Source organism: Mya arenaria, chromosome 15 (genome assembly GCF_026914265.1).
Source record: "Mya arenaria isolate MELC-2E11 chromosome 15, ASM2691426v1".
NCBI lineage: Eukaryota > Metazoa > Mollusca > Bivalvia > Myida > Myidae > Mya > Mya arenaria.
The window spans coordinates 21,995,855-22,016,796 of record NC_069136.1 but is presented as its reverse complement, the minus strand read 5'-3'; the positions used below and the strand labels follow the sequence as shown (position 1 = coordinate 22,016,796).

The following is a 20,942-nucleotide window of genomic DNA, read 5'->3' as shown; positions in this document are numbered from 1 at the left end:
AAAATAAGACGAGGTCACATGTTATTTTATTATTTTCTAACATCTTGATTCTGAATTTAAGAGTCAAACTCAAAAGCAAGTTTTCAATTTTTGTTGTAGAAATGCTATTGTAGAAACAAAGATGGTAAAAAAAAGATGTTCTGTTACAATCAAATTGTCGTACAATCAGGTATACGTCTTTGGTCAAAAAAGTTATATTATAGATATTGAAACATTTAAGAATTCAGTTTTCTAAGTCCGAGTCTGAAAGTTAGTGGATACGGCCCAAGGGGCCGTGACTACAAACGGTCTTAGCAGCCGAGTCTAATTCCAGACTCAGCAGGGATTGTCGAGTATACCATGCGCCTGTGCAATAACAACGTGGTGAGCCCCGGTCGCGAAAAAATCTGATGGCAGCACAATATGGAGAGAGTTGTTCCTCATCGTTGACGAACTTACGATGGGTTCCAAGATGCAAACTAAAACATTATTCATCCTGGATAGAATAGGTATCAGTTTCGGATGCTCTCAACATCGAGAACTTCTAACGGGATGTTTCTGTAGACAAACACCCGCGGCCGACGAGGTGACCGAAATCGACGGTACCGGTAATATCGATCGATTTGTTTGTCCACCATGACGATTGAGACTTAACAGCACGTGACACAGCTACGTTGCAGACTCACGATTTCAGACTCAGACGGAGTCAATTGGTAAACACCATCAAACAAATAGAGTCTGTAATAAGTGAGTGTTAGTCCGGACTCAGACTTGAGACTGTTTGTTATCACGGCCCAGGCGTCCAAGTTATTGTCCATGGCTTGATTGAATGACAGGCTTAAACATTGGATGCCTTAATGATACTGAGGAGCAATACGTATATATTGTTTTATTGAGTATCTGTCGGCGTGTACATGATGTTTATTGAAATAATTGTTATGTTAATTAAACATGATTTGTATAGAATAATTATATTCAAAACATCAAAAGTTCTTGTATAGGAATGTATAAGTGCTTTGCAGATGTTTTATGATTTACCAAATGCATTTTGTTTTTGTTTGTTTGTTTTTCTTCATAGAAGGCCACATTGTAAATATGATGTTGTTATGGTCGAACCTGTAATTATGTCATAATGTGTTTATAACATACAAAATGCCTTAAATATGCATTTTACTTCCAGTAAGGTTATACATTTGTAATTCCTATAGATATATTTATGTCATTCGATATGGTATTTGTTTGAAACGGACGCAATTTTTGTTTTTTTCTGTCAGAGCGATAGTTAATATGTTCGTTTATTTTCTTTAAACAGACCATCCTGTCTGTGGTGGCCTCGGTCTATGACATGCAAATCAGCGCTGCTACCCAACCGGCCTCTGTTCTTTCCTTTGCATACATTGAAACGAAACACACACAGCTCTATGAAAAACACAACCAATCCAACGAAAATACCTATCACACAAACATAAAATGAGCTTTGTACGTCAGCTAAAGTAACAGCCTTTTCTTCGGTGACGTATTTCTTGGCACAGAAGTTTGCTTTTGGCCACCACTTTCGCTTCCAAATTTGGAATAGTCCACTTTCAGTGATCTTCTGCAATCTGCAAAGAAATACTATGTATTCAATATGCAATGGTAGTATCAATGTAAGGTTCCACTGTATGTAATAAGTACTTAAAGAAATATGTGTTTTTTCAGTGTAAAGTTGCAATATATTTCACCAAAGGAATATCAAAAGCTATACTTCACGAGGTGAATTGTATTGCAATCATACACTGAAACTAACATATGTTTTGTTTTCTAATTATATGACCAAAATGAGTATAAAATGACTGCTGTTTGAATCAGAAAGCGCGCACATTTATATAAGAACTATTGACGTCGTTGAAATTGTGTTCTAGTCCTATGCGTGCTGACATTGAGCTTAGTAGTATGAGCGGTATGAAATATCGAAACAGTGGAACAATAATTGATATGTTTTCAATGTTTGAAATATCTAAATATCATTTTGTTTTGTATTAATTATAGACAAAGCAGTGTGTCGTTTTATTTACCAGCATTCAGTATACCAGCACTGAGAATTTCTTGATGGACCTTAATCACTAAATCTCTAATTGCAATCTTATTATCTACACATAGATATAAAAACATCCATTTACTGTTTAGAAAAGAATGTCGTATGTGGGGATTTTTTCGGAAACCCCAGCCCATACTTCATCGGCATAAATTCCTCTTGTATTGAAATATATCTGCAGTCTTGGGACTTGTAAACCTCTATGGTGGTTGTGTCCGCTGAAATAATTTCAAGCTTCATTTATACACAAGTTTGTTCATAGATACATTATAACTACATGCAAAGTGACCGGTTGTGGTCCAGGGGTGGTATTCAATATTCAACTTAGGTAAATCCTATGGTAATACATCATGGACTTCATTCACTCTACTGGACAGTTATGAATTACAAGTAATCCGATTAGCTATATCGTTCTTAGGTCCAATTAAGACCAGTATTGAATACCACCACAGGATGCACTCTCTATATGTAAGATAAAGAATGCTTCTATAGATAAATATTTTGTTTAAATCTGAACAATGCAACTTATTGATAGTTATTATACTTTGAATTCATCCCCAAAAGAAAATCATATGCATGACTACCTCAGAGATTAATATTATTTGCTGGATTAGAATTTTGCTTGATTCCGGCAAACAACTGGCTGGTATTGGATATATACAATCAAACTACTCACTGATAAAAGCATAATTATCGTCTTGTAGCACTCGACGCATATGGAATGTAGGATCTAAATGCAAGATTGTTGAGTCGGAATTGCTAAATTCTCGCATCCCTTTGTCTATCGAAATATATGGTTCAGTCTTAGACGACTGAAAAAAATAAACACAATGTTAGTTAAAGAAGAACGATTTAGAAATTCTTTATCATTTATGGGTATGCGCGAACCATGAAATCCGAAAGTTTCGCGATTCATGGACTTGTACAAGTCATGTTGTTCATACCACATTGTCTCAAGAAACAAATACGATGAATCCGTATATATCAAAGGTAATAACTAGTAAGCTAAAGAAAAGATTGGCTGTTACCATAAAGTTGAGATCCCAAACAGACATCCCTAAAGTGCCCCATTTGTAAGTTCCTTTCAAATCCACCAGTTCCTCTAGCGTGTTAAATGGGGCTGTTTCCTTGGTGACAGTGAAAAAAGCAATGAGATTTCCCGAGTAGGTTCCCACGACAACAATACAGAACAGCCACCAGGAGCTGACCATTGTCCGGCCTGTGATAGAAGCTGGCAAGTGAACTCCACCTAAGGGTGAAGCAGTTGATCAATAAATTATTCAATAAACCATGTAAAACAAAAGTAATTGATCAATAAATTATTCAATAAACCATGGAAAACATTTTCATAAGTTCTGCTTATTCCATGTACATAAACAAATTATCATTACACAAAGACGCAAATGATAGAATCTCCAAGAACAAGCGTAGCAGCAAACCCCCAAAATCTTGTTTAAGGACACATGATTCCAGTGCCAAAAAGACGCACAGCAAACATATCGCACACAGTTTCAATGTAATAACGGTAATAACAAACCCTTTTGTTTTATGACTATCATTACCATAAAATTCCAAGTGGTTACCGATCGAAGACCTTATAATAACTAATGAGTTTACAACTCGACCACTGTCATTTTACGTTACAATACAACTAGGAGCGCTCCAAGGTACCACACTAGTGTGCAGACCCCGTTTGATGGTATTTAACCAGATGTTGTGCTTTCTTACAACTGTCCCTTCAGGTTAAAGTTCAATAGAGGGTTTCTTAGAAGGCAACGTTCCATGCGAGCGGGGCCCTTTATATTACCTTACTGGTGGTATAACTCTAATTACACGCTCCTTTATGATTTGACTTTACAGTAAAAAGCGACTCTCACAGAGCAACGCCCTGGTCATGTACCAGAAGGCATCGTGCCGGGTATGCATGTCTCAAGTTGTATGACAACACAACAGGGACAACTGTTGAATCAACTCTAAATGCCCCTTTAAGCGTTGAAGTTACAGTAAAGTCTAACATACCCTGACAGAGCAAGGCCCCGTACATATACCAGAAGGCATCGTGCCAGGTATGCAGGCCCCCGCTTTGCATCCTCTCCAGGGCATTGCCAGGCTCCAGGTAAAAAGGGTTGTGCTTCTCAAGAAGGAATGTGATGGTGGTCACAGCAATCAACGCCACGACTGTTATTATTAAAAACATATTTTGCATGTATTTCTACTTCTAATAATAGCTCACAAGTGAACGAAAACTTAAGAATACGTCAACACACCAACGTTATTGTGGGAAGATAATTTTGGATATGACATTCAAATATCCCTTGATATGTGCAATCTTATTAATTAGACCTTGCCATTTAAATCATATGAGTCAAATTAAGTATGATAAATTAAGATTTTTAAAACTTTTACAACGCCGAAAAAAAATTCTGATCCGCAATTTTCGTTAAATAAAATATATAACATGCTCACTTATAGACACGAGAACCTGCCATTTGAAGGGATCAACCAGTGTCCGCCATTTGCCTACGTCAACATCCGGTTTCTTGATAACGATGGTGGAGAACTCGTAGTAGAAAGGGTAGGAATAATCTATAACTTTGGCCCTGTCTGCCTGCTCCGACAGGGGTGCTGTTGTCATGTCCACCTCCTGGGCAAGAATAACTAGCATTTAAGTATTATTGCAGGTGTTCTCTCTTCGCAGAAAACTGTATTCAATCATTATAATTACCCCTACATCGATTGGATCACGATACTATTAACTGCGAAAATAGCACAATATTTCATGCAAGGTGTATTACTAATGCTAATACTCATGTTACAGTGATGTTAGACATCTGCCTTTTGCTTAAAAAATAGTGGATAGTACAAACGACTAAGCTGGGCCCCATTTCGCTCCAATATTTGGTAGAGAGTTTTTATTTTATTAAATTTGTTTTCTGGAGAAAGAAACGCACACAAAAATACCATCCAATCCTTAATTGAACCACGATGGGATTTATAACTGATAAGCCTCAATTTCCTTACCAATCCAATGTTTTTGTAAGGAAAAACATTCTGATAACGTTTCAACGAAGGCCATATAACCATATATTATTTTTAAAACCAATAAGATCGTTTTTTCTCAATATCATTAAAATTTTGATGCTTTCACCTCACGCTGGAGTTGACCGACAAGACCGGCAAATAATCCTTTCTCTTTGTCAATAAATCCACCAAAAGCTTGGTCAGGAGGCTCCGTTAGAACGTAGCTGCAAGATAACACAATACAGGTCAATATATACAATATGGAAGAGTAATCTTTTGGAGCGACACATCCAAAGTTTGAAACTAGAAGTCTCGGCTTAATTTAAACGTAAGACAAAGTCTCTGACAGTATAATAAGCACAATCAGGCTACAAGAAAAACACATTCAATTAGGAAACGAGTTTAAAAAATTATATAAACAACCTATTCATACTTTTCTGTGTAAATATAGAGTAAAAGCTGGGAGTAGGATTGTTATTAGTCCCAGGTAAAAGTATAGAAGAAGAAAGCTTATTCAAAAGCAATATACAACACATGTAAAAGTATATAAAACATTCAAATAAAGGTGAAGTTCAACATGTAGCATGCTTTATGTATTTTGTATCAGCTGCTGGAAGAGTAAAAACAGCAATACTAAATTAGTTTTTATGGTCATTTTCTTATTTATTATACTCACGTAAAATTTAATGTTCGGGACAGCTCTATCAAAAGGTCAATACAGAATCCTTCATATATAACCGTACCGTTTATATCCTGTCTCTTTATAACAAACGGAGGATACTGAAATATAAATTAAATAATGATATTATTTTAACCCGAACATTCCTTCTAAAATATTACTTGATTTCAATTTCAGAAGTTTAAAGTTTCCACGTCGAGCGTTATTTGTTATGAGAAAGATTATCATTAACAAAAAGTTCAAGGTTTTTTTATTTAAATTGTCGTCCACTAACTCGGATGTTTTCTGATTCCGTATCCGTAGAGAGCGCGCATGCGCAATACTTCTTAACTATAAATGTTGTTGTCGAAATTTAAATGTTTAGGTTTGTAAAAAGATGTTTTTTATTATTATCATTAAAGATAAAATATAATTAATGGTATCAAACAAAGAAATACCACCGCATGCTTGTCCATGTTTACTTTTATTTCAGCTTTGGAAGAAGAAGTAGTAACATACAATCATAATGCACCATTTTGACTAGAAATTGTGAAATGTTGTCCATACCACCCTGCAAACACTTTAAACCATATAATTTTCGGGTTTTAGGAGCGCAAGTCAAAAGATTACGCCGCTAAGTTGCGCCCTCTAACTTAAAACCATGGATCCACCCCTTAATTCTATGTCAGTCGCTTGATCTGTGAAAGTAACATCGCACTCGTCGAGATGGACTTCACACAACTACTGTATATTGCATTAGAAGCCCCATTTGAAATATCTACACAAAACGCATTTAAAAACGCACTATTACTCCCAAATAAGATTTACCACAATTGATGCAATTGTCTTAATATACCAAAAAGGATGAATAAATGCCAAAAGCAATGGTTCTTATGAAGAATGCCGTGTTTAATTTGAAAGAAATGTGCATAAAACACGATATTTCTACCTTATGAGACATAGTAGATCACAGTAAATCTTTTAGCATTCACCAATCATTTATACTTGTATATTTGCATTTTCAGTTATTAAATACACGGGTACAATCTTGTTATTAGTAATTAATATTTTCCATATAAAAATGCATTATAAAGTAAGATGTTGAAGGTTTATCAGTCAAAATCTATGTTTTTTATACATGTGTATGTATTGAATTTGTATGGGAGTGTCACTTTGAAGAAGAAATAAAACAGAAGGCAAACCTCAATTGTTGAGACTAGGAACTCTCTCCCATTAAAGCCATGGTCAACGTTCGGGAAAACTTTGGAATGAAGCTCTACTGTTCCCATGTAGTCAAAGTGTCCAACAGGCCTAAATTGTCTCCCCTCTGCTGCCCATAGCAGTGTATCGATATTGTAACCCAGGCATCGGTTGCTTGGCTCCCATGGCGCAGCTTTCTGTTATGTTTAAGAAATGTACTTGAATTTTGTGTTTCGATTGAGGAGTTGTTCATATTATAGTACAATAGGCACCAATCGGACTTCTTCGGCCATTTTCCATCGAAAACAGCCGCGGATGTATGCTGGTAGATCAGTAGAAGTAGTTCGTGAAAATAATAAAAATAACATTAATTATTTGTATTGTTTTAACGTGTCATGTTTATAACTTAATTCAAATTGATTCCCAGTGAAAGGTTATTACTGCATAAATACTTAATATTTATGAGTGTCAAGTCCTTATATTTAACTGGAAAATTGAAATAACTACGCGGTCTACTTGCAGCGTAGGTAAATGTAAAGAATTTTGAAATTACAAACCGTCCATATATATGTACATCGGAGGTATTTTGCGATAGAAAGAGGAGTTCTATTTGAAAAAGCACATGTAACAGTATTATCATATAAAAATTGTATAGCAAAGTTTAGAATATTGTGATTTGTTTTGTTCAACCTTGTTGAACTGACAATTGGCCGATTGTTCGGAACTAAGTTAAAGTTAACAACATTGTTAACGTCATCGTTGTTAACTGTAAAATCTTTAAGAATCTGTAAGTTTATTGGATACATTTTTGATCTGTTGTATATCTAACAAGATTTGAAATAACTGTTACTGCTGTACAGGCTTTATGGAAATATATGAGCACTACATAAAATATTCTACCTTTTAAAATTAACAACGATGACGTAACAACGTTGCTAACTAAATCAATATTCTGAACAATCGGCCGTAGGCGTTAAAATCATGGCAAACCAATTTAAATACGCCAACTATAATTAATGGTGATCAAACAAGACCTTTGCCAGCTGTTTTGCAACGATGCTTTCCACATCATCTTTAAGTTGTCCCAAAGCTTCTTGGCGATATACTGTTAACAAGAGATCGTCCAACTCACTCAGAAAAACCTACAATAACAATTTTAAAGTATGTAAAAATGTACGTACACAAAATACACATACAATGCAGAAAAAGACGAAAACGCGCGTGTCGGTTTAAGTGCATATCTTTAATGCCTTAAATCGCATTTCAAATTCCATATTACTTAACAAACACAAGTGAATCTCATGAAAAAATGTATAATTTTGAAAAGAAAATCATCGATAGGCATCTAAATAAAATTAATAGCCGAACCTCTTTTCCGACACCACTGAACGCTGGGATAGCAAGAATGGCGACGTTATCTAGATCGTCTGCGCATGCCTCAAGCGCACGTGATTCGCCTTTAGTGTGACCGTAAATGACAATCAGCCATTTTGAAAATTTCTTCAAAAGTGTTTTCTTTGAACTATTTTTGCTGTCAAATTGGTTTGCCTATAAAAAGAAAAATGGTACTGAAAACTGCTAGCTCGTATAAGGTTAGTTATACTTAAATGTAGCCTCCTTTCTTTATCATATTGAATCTTTAGTAAGATCAGGGTAAAATATTAATGTACAAAAAGTGATTTTTAAGTTCATTGAAATAATCCCAGCATGCAAGTTGCGTCTTACATTTTTACCAGACTAAGCAATTTGTCATACCTTGTTCTTTATCTATAGAAAAATGGCATTATTTTACGAGACCAACTAAATTTCTACCAGACTTGGCTTGTGGGTTAGACAGGTTTTGTGAACAGCATGTGTTTCCCTTTGCTATTTAGAGTATACTATTCGACAGGGTTGGTATTCAATATTGGTCTTAATTGAATCTAAGAACGATGTAACTAATCGGATTGCGTGTTATCAACAACTGACCAATACTGGCAATAGTGTGAATGAAGTCAATGATGTATGGCCCTAAGAATAACTTAAGTTGCATATTGAATACCACCCCGTTATAAACTAGGCATGATAAAATGTTGTTGATTTATGCATTATACAGTAAAACTCGCTATGTCCAAGTCGTTGGTAAATACTTAGAGATAACGAACATTCGATATAACCAAAAAATATATGTACATTTTCAAAAATGTTTTACCTCTTGTAGTATTTTCCTGGTGCAAGCAAAAGAACACATAACTAGAACATTCATGTCCCTCGATAGAAGAACAGATTGTTCATATGTTTTGTTTATAACGTCATGGATATCACCTCCAAGGTCAATATTATATTTTGCAGATAGGATTTTTTCGGCTGAAAGTAGGTCCAGCATCTCTGACGCTTCTATCTCTGAAAAGAGAGATGAACATACTCTTTGCATTGAATTTAAAAATGCACTCTCACCGTTTTGACATTTATTTATTTTTCGTCTCTGAATGAACCACTCTTTGCATAAATATCTGGAAACCAGTGATATAAAACTGGTGACATAATATGAGATCGCAGTTTTGAATATAACGTTCTAAATTGCAGTTTTGTGGCTAAAAGCGTTACTAATGCCTTAAGAAAAATGTTGTTGGTTTTTCGTGCAGCTTTAACCTTCTAATGGTATTCAACCGCCAAACATGTGAATTTTAGATAGCTTGTGGCCCATTTTATTTACTTTCTTTAAAGGGGCTTCACGTGCAGAAAACAGAATGTTTAAAAGTAAGAATAAACAGAATATTACAAGGCGAAGCAACCTTTTTTGACCTCCAACAATTGCGAAATAGGGCATTTCACATCCAATTTCAGTTTGAGATAAGAACAAAATTATAAATTTCACATAATAATATATTAATTTAATTGCCAAATTACTATGTATTTTTCAAAACATTCAAATTTTGAGCGCATTCAACGATTATTCCACAACAAATACTCATGTGATAAACACGCATTTCATTTAGTGCACAACTAGGTGTTTGCCGACTTTCATTTGAAGAAATATCGAATACGAAGACATTAACTGTCACCTGCCCGAGAAAAAGAACTAATAATCCCCGAATCTACATTGGCTAAGGGCTCAAATTGTTGCCAAAATAGAACGCGACACTCATTAGATAAGTCAGTACGTAGTCTGTCTGTATTATTTAACACGTGCTTTTCGCAAACACTTAATTATCGATTTAAATATTTATGACCTTAGATTAGATTCCTAGACTTACCATTGGAAATTAAAGCTTTCTTGGTCATTGTTGGCAGTGTTTATGTTCTCGCAAGTAAAACTTTCAATTTTAATTGTGACATTCGCTAAATAATCAACTGAAATTCTTGATCTGTCTTATATTGACTGTCGATAACATGATCACCTTATTACCTGTGCTATTTTCGTGCAAGAGGACCAAAGACGTCCACCCAACCGTTTGTACAAGGGACAACATGGCCCTTGGAGTTGTAATTGTCCTTATATCTCGAATCCTGCGAGACCAAGAAAGTTTATATTTTATATAAAATAATTATATACGCTTTAGGGAACAAGGCAACAGAAACAATATTTATTTTGAACGAGATCGAAACCTCAATAAAATTGTGAGGCCCATATTTTAAGCAAAACAAGAGAACTTGTGTAACTTCAAGTCAAGTTTTAAATATGACATGCTATGATGTATATTCTTTATGACATCAAAAACACCGATGCTATCAAAATGTAGGATCTATTTTAGGCTTGTAAAGAAGCAGATGTGTCCACGTTATTTTTGTATTTACATTTACTCCCCATATATGAACGGAAACAAATAGGCGGATCAATGTAAACTATATTCACTAATAACGCACGCTAGTTTCTTGACGTCGTCCTTGACATCGTGGTAACATACGCCAACTTCTACCTTTTCCACTGTAAGTACGCACTCGCGCTGAAGCGCACGTGCATAAAGTCAATAACTCGGGCATTCGGAACTACAAGGCCATTTTCCATAGAAAACAACCTAGGATGTTTAAGTACGGTTTACATTTTCAGATTTTTCTACATTTAACCTCGCTGCAAGTCGATCGCTTAGTAATTTCAATTTAAGTTAAACTTCATGACTTTACTCTTGGTAATCTTAATTATCTATGCAGCGATACACTCCACTGGCAATCATTTTAAACTAAGATATACAACATACGTGTTAAAACACATTAAACAATTAATTAATACTATTAATCACAAATTTACGAACTACTTTATTGATGTACCGGCATATATCCGAGGTTGTCTTCGATGGAAAATGGGTGAGGAGTTCCGAATTTAACTCTTGTGGTGGGTGCAAAGAATTATTTTAACATGCATCTATAGACTACTCACATGCCATCGAAGGTAACATTCAAGTCCATTTTGCAATATGGTTCGTCATCAACTGAGGAAACGATATGTTCTTCACCACATTGGTACTCATCAGTTATGTTGGTGTTAATGATCTGAAATAATATACAGATGTTTAAATCGTTCTCTTTTTTTTCAAAATAAACAATAGGGCATGTAAGTCACGTCATGTGACCTCCTAGTCTTGAGTTCCTTCCCCTCGCACTATGGAATATTAGTAAGCAGGGAACCAGACTAGTGACCTCCCAGTCCGAGAATTAACGAGAGTTTGCACTTCCGGTTACAAACAAACTTTAATGGCGCTATATATTGTGTACGTATCACTGATCATGTTACTAGTACGTGCAAAATCAGTATAACAGAACAACGTCTAATGTTACTGCTGGATGTTATGAAATCGACTTCTAGTTGTATTTGAAAATTTCAGGGAAACATGCATGTACCTATGATATTTGAATCCCGCAAGTATTAATAATAATAATGTTGACTTAAAGGACATAACAAAAAGAGAATATAGTATACAAATAACAATACTAATAACAAATACGAGAAAAAAAGCAGAATTATATCAGATTTTTAAGTATTTTATGTGAAGTTTGTTCTACGTACACTAATATTTGATTTAGTAACACAGTCCAAGTAAATCTGGATCAACCCTCGTATTGTAAATAGGAATTCTATTAACGGGTATTTGTTATTTATATATCATTGATAAACCAGGAAAGGGCAACATATATTCCCAATGTGCATTCATATGTGTTTGATTATTTACAATTAATACAAAGTCTTTAAAATACCTTTTAAAGTCAGTGTGTTGACAGATAACCACATATGTGAAATGTTGCTGATAATCTGATACGTTAATATAGCTTAACATAGAGGACCTATATTAACTTACGTCAAAACTATTAAAAACTATTAACAATACAAATCATAATTGTGTTGTAAAATAGTTACCAGCAGGGAAAAAATGATTAAACAATTGATATACCAATCTTATAGGCTTCAATGAAATTCTTCAATTAAGTAAAATAAAACAAGATACCCGTTACATTTCTGTCTAAAATAGTTCATGTTTTAAGCAATACCCGGTTTTACACACTATGTTTTCCGATTCCGTGTCAATCGTAACAACGCGGCCATCGTTGGCAAGCTTCTGTTGCAAAATGGCCGAGGTGTTCCGATTGATTCCGTGTCACACAATAGCGCATGCGCATATCTGCTTCCGCAATATTACGCACAAAAAAATCGTATTTCGGTAGATTTTAAATGGACTTTCTTCAATAAAAATACTTTATGAAGCTGTGAAATTATGAAATGTTACGTTAGTCGGTTTATCGGTTAACATACAGACTTTAAGCAACCAACTTGAAGTGATACAACCGCAAAGATAAGCCTACTCATATCCAATCCCCTATATATACCACCACTTACAAAAAGTAAAACACATTATTTTGTATCTGAAAATAAACTTTTACTTGTCTAAAAGTACAATAGAAACTACAATCGTAACAACCCGGCCATCTCCGGCAAGCTTCGAGATAGATGTTGGATAAAGGCCGAGGTGTTCCGATTCTAGAAACTACTGGAGAAAAATGGTAAGCGGTGTCGGAGACACATAAGTCAAGTCTAGGTCCCAAGTCGTAATGAATCCGATTACGGGAATAAGAGGGACAGTAAATTGTCTTCTTGGAAACACGCCAGATTATTTGGTGAACTTTATAAAAAAAAAATTTTTTTTTCGAGTACTCGAATTGTGATTCGGTACTCGGGTACTTGGATGATTGATCGAGTACTCGGGTACTCGTTGCCATCCCTAGTTATGGTAACGGACCTATAAACCAGGTCCGTGTTATGGTGTATGCAGGTCCAGCGCACATACCTCTATTGCAGGTGTATTCCGCTCTCCCCATCTGATGATGGTCTTGTTCTTCGTATCCAACAGGTCAGGAAATCTTAGGAGCACGAGATCGTAGTCAAATAACATGATCATATCAACGACTGGATCATCATTTAGCGCTTGAACTGAAAGGAATCGGCAGAAAAAAAATACCACACAACAGATAGGTTAGATAAATGAAAAACACAGTTGTTAAAGCTGCACTCTCACATATTTACCGTTTTTTTGTCTTGGAATGAGCATTTGTTTCGAAAATATCTGCAAACCAGTGATAAAAGACTGCTGAAAAAAGATCAGATCGCAGTTTTTTATATTTCCGTTCCCAATTTAATGTTTTATGTCTAAAACCGTTATTAACGGTTTAAGAAAAATGTATAAATCATCAATTTTTGAACTTAAAATTGAAAATCTGCGATTTTATTTTTTGTCAGCAGTCTTATATAACTGGTTTATATGTATTTTCACTATTTTAGCATAAACTGGCTCGTTCCAAGACAAAAAATAAAACAGTTGTCAAAACTTTCAATTTGTGCGAGTGCAGCTTTAATAATGAGGTACAATGCATCAATAAAAACATGAGAGCTTTGTTACAAACACGGTTGGCGAAATAAAGAAAGAGGCAAATGTGTTCGCACAAAGGCCAAAGATGTTTTTCTAACAGGCGTTATTCCACCAACCTTACTCCCTCACTTCCCCTCGTAACGATTTGATACGGTGAAACGTGTGCTTTAATCGTGAAGGATAATCGCTGAACATTAAACATTAGGGTAGTGCTAGCAAATACTGGAACACAAATAAAAAAAAATGTAACATAACTTACTTGCTTTGTGCATTTGATAAAGCTCTTTTGAATCAATAAAATGCCACCACAAAGTAACGTTGTAGCGGTAGAGAGAAATAGTTTCCATAAACGTTGTTTTATTTCCACTTGCTATAGCACCTGAAACGAAAATAGCGCTAAATTATGACACAATAGAAACTATGTGCTACACACTATGATCTTGTGTAGTAACAAACAGATAAAAGTCAAATGATAAACGCAATTAACATAAAAACTAGGCAAAAACAACGACATCCAACACAGCTGACACGCCATCCCACACGGCTGATATCAATACACGCCACACAAAAGATCGGATATCAATACACGCCACCCTACACGACTGATATTAATACACTTAACCCACAGAGCTGACCTCAATAAAAGCCACCATACACGACTGATATCAATGCACTTAACCCACGGAGCTGACCTCAATACACGCCACCCTACACGACTGATATCAATACACTTAACCCACAGAGCTGACCGCAATATAAGCCAACCTACACGACTGATATCAATACACTTAACCCACGGAGCTGACCAAATACACGCCAACCTACACGACTGATATCAATACACTTCATTCCACACAACTGACATCAATACACTTCATTCCACACAACTGACATCAATACACTTCATTCCACAAAACCAACATCAATACACTTCATTCCACATAACTGACATCAATACACCTCATTCCACACAACTTACATCAATTAACTTCATTCCACACAACCAACATCAAAAAATCCATGCCACGCAATTGACATCAATACACGGAATGCCACACAACTGACATCAATACACTTCATTCCGCACAACTGACATCAATACACTTCATTCCACAAAACCAACATCAATACACTTCATTCCACATAACTGACATCAATACACCTCATTCCACACAACTTACATCAATTAACTTCATTCCACACAACCAGCATAAAAAAATCCATGCCACGCAATTGACATCAATACACGGAATGCCACACAACTGACATCAATACACTTCATTCCGCACAACTGACATCAATACACTTCATTCCACAAAACCAACATCAATACACTTCATTCCACATAACTGACATCAATACACCTCATTCCACACAACTTACATCAATTAACTTCATTCCACACAACCAACATCAAAAAATCAATGCCACGCAATTGACATCAATACACGGAATGCCACACAACTGACATCTATACACTTCATTCAACACAACCTACATCAAATTACTTTATTCCACACAACAAACATAATTTATCTTCATTCCACACAACTGACATCAATACACTTCATTCCACACAATTGACATCAATACACTTCATTCCACACAACTTACATCAATTAACTTCATTCCACACAACCGACATCAAAACACTGCATGCCACGCAATTGGCATAAATTCACGGAATGCCACACAACTGACATCAATACATTACATCCAACACAACTGACATTAATAAACTCCATCCCACACACATCAATACACTACATCCCGCACATATCTATACACTACATCCCACACACATCAAAACACTACATCCCACACACATCAATACACTACATCCCACTCACATCAATACATAACATCCCACACACATCAATACACTACATCCCACAGCATCAATACACTTCCTCACACACATCCATACACTACATCCCACACACATCAATACACTACATCCCACATACATCAATACACTACATCCCACACACATTAATACAGTATATCCCACACACATCAATACACTACATCCCGCACATATCTATACACTACATCCCACACACATCAAAACACTACATCCCACACTCATCAATACACTACATCCCACTCACATCAATACATTACATCCCACACACATCAATACACTACATCCCACACACATCAATACACTTCATCCCACACACATTGATACACTACATCCCACACACATCCATACACTACATCCCACACACATCGATACACTACATCACATCCACATCTATACAGTACATCCCACACATCAATACACTACATCCCACACACATCAATACACTACATCCCACACACATCAATACACTACATCCCACACACATCAATACACTACATCCCACACACATCTCTACACTACATCCAACACACATGAATACACTACATCCCACATACATCAATACACTACATCCCGCACACATCTATACACTACATCCGGCAAACATCTATACACTACATCCAATACAAATCATTTCACTACATCCAACACAAATATGTACACAACATCCCACACACATCAATACACTACATTCCACCCACATCAATACAGTACATCCCACACATCAATACGCTACATCCTACACACATCAATACACTACATGCGGCAAACATCTATACACAACCTCCCATACAAACCAGTTCACTACATCCAACACACATCTGTACACAACATCCCACACACATCAATACACTATATTCCATACACATTAATACATTAAACCCCACACACATCAATACACTACATTCCATACACATTAATACATTAAATCCAACACACATCAATACATTAAACCCCACAAACATCAATACACTACATCTCAAACACATCAATACACTACATCCCACACACATCAATACACTACATCCCACGCACATCAATACACTACATCCCACACACAGTTATAAACTACATCCCACACACACCAATACACTACATCCCACACATATCTATACACTACATTCCACACACACCAATACACTACATCCCACACATCAATACATTACATCCCACACATCAATACACTACATCCCACACACATCAATACATTACATCCCACACATCAATACATAACATCCCACACATCAATACACTACATCCCACACATCAATACACTACATCCTACACACATCAAAACACTTTATCCCACACACATCAATACACTACATCCCACACACATCAATACATCACACCCACACACCTCTGTAAACTACATCCCTAACACATCAATACACTACATCCCACACATCAATACACTACATTCCACACGCATCAATACACTACATCCCACACACATCAATACACAACACCCACACACCCCTGTAAACTACATCCCACACACATCAATACACTACATCCCACACATCAATACACTGCATCCCACACATCAATACACTACATCCCACACACATCAATACACTACAGTCCACACGCATCAATACACTACATCCCACACACATCAATACACAACACCCACACACCCCTGTAAACTACATCCCACACACATCAATACACTACATCCCACACATCAATACACTGCATCCCACACATCAATACACTACATCCCACACACAGCAATACACTACATCCCACACACATCAAACACTACATCCCACACACCAATACACTACATACAACACATCAATACACTACACATACACGCATCAATACACTACATCCCATCCACATCAATACACTACATCTCACACATCAATACACTACATCCTACACACATCAATACACTTCATCCCACACACACCAATAGACTACACCCCACACACATTAATACATTACATCCAATACAAATCATTTCCCTACATCACACACATCAAAACACTACATCCTACACACATCAATACACTTTATCCCACACACATCAATACACTACATCCTACACACATCAATACACTTTATCCCACACACATCAATACACCACACCCCACACACCTCGGTACACTACATCCTACACTTCAATACACTACATCCCACACATCAATACCCTACATCCCATACACATCAATACACTACACCCCACACACATCAATCACTACATCTCACACACCAATACACTACATCCCACACATCAATGCACTATACCCCACACACATCAATACACTACATCCCATCCACATCAATACACTACATCCCACACATCAATACACAACATCCTACACACATCAATACACTACATCCCAAACAACCAATACACTACACCCCACATACATCAATACACTACATCCCACACACATCAATACACTACATCCCACACATCATTACACTACATCCTACAAACATCAATACACTACATTCCACACACACCAATACACTACATCCCACACACACCAATACACTACATCCCCCACACACCAATACACTACATCCCACACACACACCAGTACACTACATCCAATACACGTCAATACACTACATCCCACACACACCAATACACTACATCCCACACATCAATAAACTATATCCCACACACATCAATACACTACAACTCAAACACACCAGTACACTACATCCGATACACATCAATACACAACATCCCACCCACACCAATACACTACATCCCACACATAAATAAACTACATCCCACACACATCAATACACTACATCCCACACACACTAATACACTACATCCCACACATCAATACACTACATTCTACACATCAATACACTACATCCCACACACCAATACACTACATCCCACACATATCACTACACTACATCCCACACACACCAATACACTACATCCCACACACATCAATACACTACATCCCACACACATCAATACACTACATCCCACACACATCAATACACTTCATCCCACACACATCAATACACTACATCCCACACACATCAATACACTACATCCCACACACATCAATACATTACAAAGCTAAAGCTAATAAAGTTATTGTTCTATTGTATATCTCGTTTTTCAAAATTGGTTCATTTGTAATTTGTAAATACATGTATTAAAACATTGCTTTTGATGTCTGGAAATTTCCATATCGATTTTAAAATTTCTGAGAAGTCCATAGTTTTTTTTATTTCTACCTCACTTTCAAATCAATATCTAGACCTCTTGAATACTATATGTCGCAATACAGGTGGATTCCACATCAAACCAGTGTATACTCAAACTTGTATGACGTAATTCACACATTATACACGTGTACGCTATAAAGCATGTACATTGTACACGTACCTGGGTGACGTACTTCTCAAAAAGTAGTCCAAACAGTTCATGTATTAGTAAGGTTTCAAACACTCTCTATTCTCTTTTAGATATGCGCAAGAAATGCACTGGTTTCAGTTGAACGGTTCATAAAATATTACAAACTTTATAATTATAATATATCCTGCTATACTCACCAATAGTAATACATGCTGTATCTGTACAAGCTAAAACAGTGTTGACTTGATGCCAGCTAGCATAAAATCCCAGCATAAAATACAAGCAATATATACTGTAATTCCTTCTTTGTCCCATTTCACATTTAATATTATGTAGTTAAATGTTCTTACATATAGAAGTCGCATATATTTTCATGTAATTAAGTAATTCTTGTATTATTCTGGTAAGTATTTTGATATTTTGCAGGCTTATTATCACCATATTTAAAATACTAGTAATAAGCATTTGTATACATAGATTGAAGTGATTATTGCAGTTACAATTACGCCTTGTTCAAGTATTAGCAGCATTAGTCTCGTGTTAATTACTTCACATATGTCCACAGTATTATCATCCCCACTATAAATGCAGTACATTCCATCAAAACTTAACTGAATGGCAAAAGTGGTAATTCTTATCCACAGTCAGTCTTTTACACTGTTATGCATACAGAAATATGACCAGTATTCAATATTGATCTTATCCTTATCCTTAGGCGTGCTTCAGTGATTCCATTTAACCTATTGGTCAGCTAAATACACAGGCCAATCAAAACACTTAGTTCAATATAAGCTGCTTATTGAATACGGCCCCACTGGGTTCATTTGTAATCCTCGAAATGTAAAATCCCCTTTTCACTGAACACGTGTTATGCTAGTTGTATCGTATATAATGGCAATACACATTGCTTAATAATATTAATATGTTAACGTATAACAGTACACTTGCGTTTATGGTCCATACATTCAATATTTATAACGGCAATACTATGAATTAATGGTTAATTAGTAAAATCCTCATGGTTACCAATTATTATGTCTTCGTCAACAAAATGCTCTAATTTCAAAGTCTCCTGGCTCACAATTAAAGATATCATATTTCCTAAGAACTTGAAAGTGCATATCAAAGAACATTCCTACCGCGTCGATTAATCAATGGATTTAATTGAAATGGATGTTTCTTCTACTCACTCGAAATTTCTGCGTCAATACAATTGTGCTTCAAACATGACTGAAGAGGAACCAACAATAAATAACTCGACCAATACAAAAGTAATGTTTAATTCCCCTAGTACCCTACATGTAAATCGCCCATCAGTTAATGAAATAAAACCAATAAACTAAGTTCCAGTTGTCAATGACATCAACCCATTAATTAAAACGTAGCATGTTCACATCATTGATTTTTAACAGGATATATCATTAAATTAATGGTAGACAGTTGATAGCACAACCCCCCTGGAATATCCTATCCATAACTCATACAGTAACATCAATACAGCTATGCTTGGTATGTCCTTAGGTTTCTCTAACACAATAGGTGTGCTCGCGTGGGATCCATCAATTAATTAACAATATTTTAACTTAGTTTTCTTAACAGAAACACCCGAACGACAGGATTATCACTTTGTCAATGTTGACCATAGGTACAAATCATAATTATTGCCCATAGGTAAATATTAAAATTGTTGTCCATAGCCCCATACAATAAATGATGTCCATAAGCACATGCAATAATTGTTGTCCATAGGCAGATACAATAATTGTTGTCAACAGGCACATGCAATGATTGTTGTTCATAGGCAGATACAATAATTGTTGTCCACAGGCACATGCAATGATTGTTGTTCATAGGCAGATACAATAATTGTTGTCCACAGGCACATGCAATGATTGTTGTTCATAGGCACATTAAATGACTGTTGTCCATAGGCACATGCAATGATTGTTGTCAACAGGCACATGCAA

General features: G+C 36.0%; 1 protein-coding gene across 1 annotated transcript; it reads right to left on the bottom strand.

Moving 5' to 3' along the window:
• Window positions 1-1,149: 1,149 nt before the first annotated feature.
• Window positions 1,150-19,234, bottom strand: LOC128219198 (glutamate receptor 3-like). Its single transcript, XM_052927010.1, has 17 exons — window positions 19,173-19,234; window positions 14,028-14,147; window positions 13,190-13,332; window positions 11,290-11,402; window positions 10,321-10,421; window positions 9,124-9,314; window positions 8,301-8,480; window positions 7,967-8,074; window positions 6,935-7,129; window positions 5,751-5,854; window positions 5,202-5,298; window positions 4,520-4,697; window positions 4,073-4,231; window positions 3,082-3,302; window positions 2,730-2,865; window positions 2,139-2,271; window positions 1,150-1,580 (listed from the first exon to the last, which is right to left on the bottom strand). The coding sequence occupies exons 2-17, from the start codon at window positions 14,113-14,115 to the stop codon at window positions 1,262-1,264; spliced, it is 2,466 nt and encodes an 821-aa protein (XP_052782970.1). The 5' UTR covers window positions 14,116-14,147; window positions 19,173-19,234; the 3' UTR covers window positions 1,150-1,261.
• Between the last annotated feature and the right edge of the window lie 1,708 nt (window positions 19,235-20,942).

Bases quoted from the DNA above. Each gene is read 5' to 3' on its own strand.
- LOC128219198 (XM_052927010.1), bottom strand. From the start codon at position 14,115: ATGGAAACTATTTCTCTCTACCGCTACAACGTTACTTTGTGGTGGCAT. The intron at 8,075-8,300 runs GTTCGGCTATTA...TTGTTATTGTAG, and splicing joins TCAGTGGTGTCGGAAAAGAG to GTTTTTCTGAGTGAGTTGGA. The intron at 5,855-6,934 runs GTTTGCCTTCTG...TTTATATTTCAG, and splicing joins TCCTAGTCTCAACAATTGAG to TATCCTCCGTTTGTTATAAA.